The 5703-nt window shown below is 42.0% G+C and overlaps 1 protein-coding gene across 2 annotated transcripts in view; it reads left to right on the forward strand.

Annotated features, from left to right (window-relative positions):
- Clcn5 (chloride voltage-gated channel 5) overlaps window positions 1–5703 on the forward strand; it is a 218592-nt gene that overhangs the window by 160466 nt on the left and 52423 nt on the right. For both annotated transcript variants that reach the window (XM_029568035.1, XM_008842603.3), the window contains one exon: window positions 4422–4573. In XM_029568035.1, the coding sequence (XP_029423895.1) occupies window positions 4422–4573 (152 nt within the window). The remainder of the gene's footprint in view (window positions 1–4421; window positions 4574–5703) is intronic.

A 5703-nucleotide genomic window follows, 5' to 3' on the forward strand; every position in this document is an offset into this window, starting at 1 on the left:
TGTGCGTACTGGGATTCAAACCTGGGTCCTCTGCAAGAGCAGCCAGTGCTCTTAACTGCTGAGCCATCTCTCCAGTCCCGAAATTTAGGGTTTTTTTTTTCTTTTCTAAAATTTTTGTATTTTAGATGTGGTCCTGGAGATTGCTCCCAGGGCTTCAGGCATAAAGACAAGCAGTGTTCTACCCCTGAGCTACACCTCCAGCCCCAAAACAACTGTGTGTGTGTGTGTGTGTGTGCATGCGTGTACCTCTGCATGCATGTGTAAAGGCCAGAGAAGGATGTCAGATGTCCTCCTCTGTTGTTCTCTGTCTTATTCCCTTTGAGACAGGGTCTCCCACTGAACCTGAAACTTGTTCTTTCAGGTAAGCTGGCTAGTAAATTCCAGGGACACACCTGTCTCAGGCCCCCCAACACTACTGCTATAAACATGTACAACCACACCTAGCTTTTTACGTTGGGTGCTGAGAACTTTTTTATTTGTTATTTCTCATATTTTACGTGTATGAATGTATTGCCTGCATGTGCTGCATGTGTGTAAGTGCACTCGTGTTGTGCAATGCCCACGGAGGTCAAAAGAGGGTGTCAGATTCCCCTGGAACTGGAGTTATGGACAGTTGTTAGCTGCCATGTGAGTGCTGGGAATAGAACCTGGGTCCTCTGCAAGAACAGCCAGTGCTGTTTTCCATTTGAGCCATCTCTCCAGCTCCGGGTGCTGAGAATTTTAAACCAGGTCCTTATGCTTGCTCAGCAAGTGGTCTTACCCACTGAGCCATCTTTTGGTGCAAAACAACTTTTTATTTTGAGACAGGGTCTTGTTATGTTGCCCAGGCTGGCCTTAACCTCCTGGGCTCAAATGATCCTTCTAGCTTAGTCTCACAAGTAATTGAGACTACAGGTACGTGCCACTGCACCTGGTTTTCATTTAATTATAATATGCACATAGAAAAGGAGGCACAGTATATATGAGCACACTTTAAAGAATAATTATAAAATGATCAGTCATGTGACCAGATCAAGAAAAATGACCAGTATTCCAGAAGTTTTATCTTTGCTGTGTGTTCTTCCCAAACTGTAGCTTTCTCCAGTAGCTCTTGTCTTTATTTTTTGCCATTTTCTTCCTTCTGCTTGTAATGCAGTCATTTGTATCCCAAAATGATATAATTTAGGTTTGTCTATATTTGGACTAAGAGGACTGTAGTCATGATGCTGTATGCTCTTTTGTGTCCGGAATCTGTCAATATTTTGTTTGCAAGGTTTTATCCATGTTAATGCTGTGCACTTTAATTCATTTTCATTTTACTTTCTCTAGATTTTTGAGACAGGTTCTGTTTTGTCACCCCGGCTGGTGTTGAACTTGCCAGCCTCTTAAGTGCTGAATTACAGACATGTGCCACCAAGATCGACTTAATGGTACATTTAAAAACCCCAAACTTTGCTGTATTTTCCTTTTTCCTCTTTTTGCTTAGGATCCTTGTAATTCTAAAGTTTGAGGACATTTCTACTTTGACTTAGGAGAATTTCAGCTAAATGAGCTATGAATTGTGAAATTTGCCTGGCCTCCAGTTTTCTGAGCTTACCTGTCACCAGTTTGAAGGAATTTGTTTAGATGAGACTACATCTTTAAGGCGTCCGTGCTAGATTAAAAATCTTCCTTTCTCCAAGGCTGGTCCAAGGGTCTAGTCACATGATCTCAACAATGACATCACACTCCGACCGCCAGAGTACTGGTGGCTCTTTAGGTGGCGTTTGTTGCTGTGAAAAGCAGAGAAAGCAGCAAGTGCCTTTCTAAAGCACCCCAGAGCTGGTCTCCTGGAAAAGCGCCTCAACCTAAATGAGCAAATGCGGGCTGCCTCAGTTATTTCTTTCTTGAGGCAGAGGCAGAAAGAAAGAAAATTGTGATTGAAGGTAAGCAGACTTGAGGCGGACTCAGGACTGAAGCATGTTCCCGGGGAGTAGGGGATCTGGAGAATTGCAAGCAGTCTGTAGTAGGATTCTAGTCACTGTCTGCCTTTTTCCAGGGGCCTGACAATTGCGTCTCTAACAGGAGGCAGACTACAAAGGAGGATGATGCAGTGGTGCTCATGTTACCTAAGTGATGTAATAGGATTCTTTCTTTCCTGCCAGGACGCTGTTGCAGATTTTCATTTTGCCTTAGAGCTGGGGCCCTCATTTATATAGTGTAACATTAGATAGCTATCTGATGCTTCTTAAAATCCGTTTCACAAAATCCTGTCTTTTTTTTTCTTCCTGAAAGGAGAGCTCTTAAGCTCGAGCAAATTCAATGGAAGTATTAACCTTCCTTAAAGAGTCAGTTTCTGGTTGGTTGGTATCCTATGATCACGTCAGCATTTAACTTGAGAACGGAAACAGCTTGGTTCTGCTCCCTCCTCCCCAAATACTTTCTTCTCTTACTGCCCTTATTTCCTACCTGGCTTTGCCCCTCCAAGCTCACAAACCAGCTTTCATCTTTATCAGTATAGCCCTGACATGATAGGAAATGCTGGGGTAGTGATTCAGCAGACATCCATTTTACAGCCAGGTACAAGTGGAGATATGGAAAGGACTTTGGTTTGGGGTTTTAAGATTAACTTGTTCAGCTCCTCTGTGCCACTTCCCTGACCCATCCCCACCCCCACCCTCTAGCTTTTCCTTTGAAACATGTACATTGCTTGTGAAAAGTGTGCTGAATTAGGCATTCAAAACTTACAATTGGTTAATAAGGTGCAACTTGGCGTGTTCAATCAAATTTACTCCATGAGAGTGCTAAAGTTGTCTAGCTGGAGTTTATAGTGGAGGTGGGCAGGGGCAGTGAGGGAGTCAGCTGAGGCCCACTTGGGCCTTCACTGCAGAGGGATTCATTATCAAACAATCTTGATTAAGCCTTGTCCCTGTCAAGATTGATGCTACAAATGTGAGCTATGGCTAGATGAGTTAAATGATGGCATTACTTAGCATGCATTTTTATGATTCCTCAATGCTGTTTTATTTTTTTTGTGTGTGTGTATGTTTACTAGCAAAACTTTGTTCCATCAAATAATGTTACCAAAATATTTTGAACAAATTTATAAGCAGTACTTACCATTGCTAGTACAACTGCTTAGTTTAAGTACTTCACCTTCATCCTTGCTATTTGTCAAATGCATTTTGGTTCATCTGATATTTATTGACTCTCAGGTATGTGTTAAGAGATGGTTGAGAACAAGACATGCCGTTAATTGCAGTTACTTAGGGGGCTAAAATAGGAGGATCATAAGTTCTACGCCTGCCTGGGCAACTTAGTGAGACCTTGTATCAAAACCTAAATAGATAGATAAATAAATAGGGGCTGGAGAGATGGCTCAGCAGTTAAAAGCACTGACTTCTCTTGCAGAGGACCCGGGTTCCATTTCCAGCATCCACATGGTGACTGACAACTGTCCGTACTCCAGTTCCAGGGGAATCCAATGCCCTTTTCTGATCTCTGTAGGTGTACACATGGGTGCACTTATATACATTCAGGCAGTACACTCCTGCACATAAAATAATAAATAAAATATTTTAAAAATAAATAATGGACATTGTTAAGAAGGCTATGATGAATTCAATGTAGGGGTACTATCAAAAAGCTGCTAGTCTAGAAAAGGAAGATAAAGTATATGTACTCAAAAGTGATTGTGATATTTTGTGTTTTGAGGCAGGACCTCTCTGTAGCTCCAGCTGACTTAGAACTCACTAGTAGACCAGGCTGGCCTTGATTTCACAGAGATCTGCCTGCCTGAGTGCTGGGAATAAAGGTGTACACCACTACGTGCAAAGTGAATGAAGGACTATGATGAGTGGACAGAATGATGTTTCTTAGTTGAAAGATCAAGGAGGGACTGTTCATTACAAACCAAGCACTGTTATCTAAACCTCTACTTGTAAATATTTGACTTTCTGACATACAGTAAAAAACGTTCTACCAGCCCATTATATCAGGGATCAAAGTCTTCTACCCACTTTAAGAAAATTTGTACATTCCAACTAGCTTAACTCATGACGAGACCAGTATTGTTTCTTCAGTCAGGCAAAAGCCACCTCATGGGATTGAATTACTGCCTTACAAAGTGTAAAATGGTTCTTGAAGTGATATGTCTGAAAAGACCTTGGAGCCATGAACTGAAATACCTAAGCTGCTCCAAGCTCCTTCCTGGCTTTTGTTCCATAGATCCTTCCCTATTATACATCAGCTTCCGTCATTTCTCTTTGTACTGTCATTCTCTTGGGTCCCTTTCCATTCCCATTGCCTTTAGCTACTTCTCATTTGAACCTCTGAATGTGATGGATGTTCCTACTAGGTGATTACATCACTGCACCTAAATTGTAGTCATCTGATAGTTTAAGGAGGCACTAAAAATGTTAAGCATGTTTGATATACTAATGCCTATTTGCTATTCAATACAGGGAACAAGTCATACAATGGTGGTGGAATAAGCTCTTCAAATAGGATCATGGACTTCTTGGAGGAACCAATTCCTGGTGTAGGGACCTATGATGATTTCAACACAATTGATTGGGTGAGAGAGAAGTCTCGAGACCGAGATAGGCACCGAGAGGTAAGACAGTGATGGCACATGAAGAAATGTTAGGAAACACTGTGAGAGGGGTAGTAATGGGGGAGCTAAAGAGATACATTTGTTTTATACTTTCCTTTCTTCAGCCTTGGAGCTGCTAGAAAGCTGACTTCTATTGGCAATATAGGATCGCCTTTCTGTTTTTTTCCTTTTTCCCTTTTTTCCCTTTCTCTTTCTTTTATTTTAAGTCTGTTATTTTTCTGAGTCTGTGTTACTTCACTTAGCATAACAGTTTCTAGAACCATCCATTTACCTTCAAATTTCGTGATGTCATCTTTCTTTACTGCTGAATAGAACTCCATTGTGTAAATGTGCCACATTGTTGTTAACCACTTGTCAGTTGAGGAGCACTTACGTTGCTTCTATCTCTTAGCTATCTCTTACACCCACTTCTGTCTCTTATACCCACTTCCCAGATAGCACCCTCCCATAGCCTCCCTCCCCCCACTAGAGCCCTTATACTCTGATATCCCTACTACTGTCTGCTGTGTTGTCCACACCCCCAGCCATTCCCCTCTACTTGCCCTTTTGGTGAATCTAGTCAGCCTATCTAGAGGTCTTTGTTTTAGGAAGGTCAGCTGTTCCTCATCTAGCAGCAATCCGTTGTCAACATTCCTTTAGATAAGATTGCAGTCTGCTGTTCATTTTCCCAGTTTTATGCTGGGTTAATATCTGGGAATCTCTTGGGCCACCCTGGCCAATAACTCAAAAGAAGATATTGCCTATCTGAGATTGTTTCTTGTTATGTAGCCTTTAGCTACATATGGACTCCTAAAAGATTATATTGGCCTCTTTCATCTTTGGTTATACTTTCCTTTTGGGTATTTAAGGCCATACAGTTGGCCCAGATATACCAATACAGATAAATCAATTTATTTTTACTCCCAAGGTCGTTTGAGGATCTGTTCTTCAGGGGTCACATGGGCTTGGGAGGAGCGTTCTGCCTGTGTGAAGATAAGTCAAAGGTCCTGCTCAACCATGGTTGGCTTTGCTTGGAAGCATGGAGGAAATGACTCCTCTCTGTTGACCCTCCTCTTCATAGACTGGACACTGGTTCAAGTCCATCTGGTGGGGTCTCCTCGGCCTCCTTGATCAAGAGGACAGGTGACCCA

The sequence above is a fragment of the Nannospalax galili genome, unplaced genomic scaffold (genome assembly GCF_000622305.1).
Source record: "Nannospalax galili isolate Female #2095 unplaced genomic scaffold, S.galili_v1.0 scaffold741, whole genome shotgun sequence".
NCBI lineage: Eukaryota > Metazoa > Chordata > Mammalia > Rodentia > Spalacidae > Nannospalax > Nannospalax galili.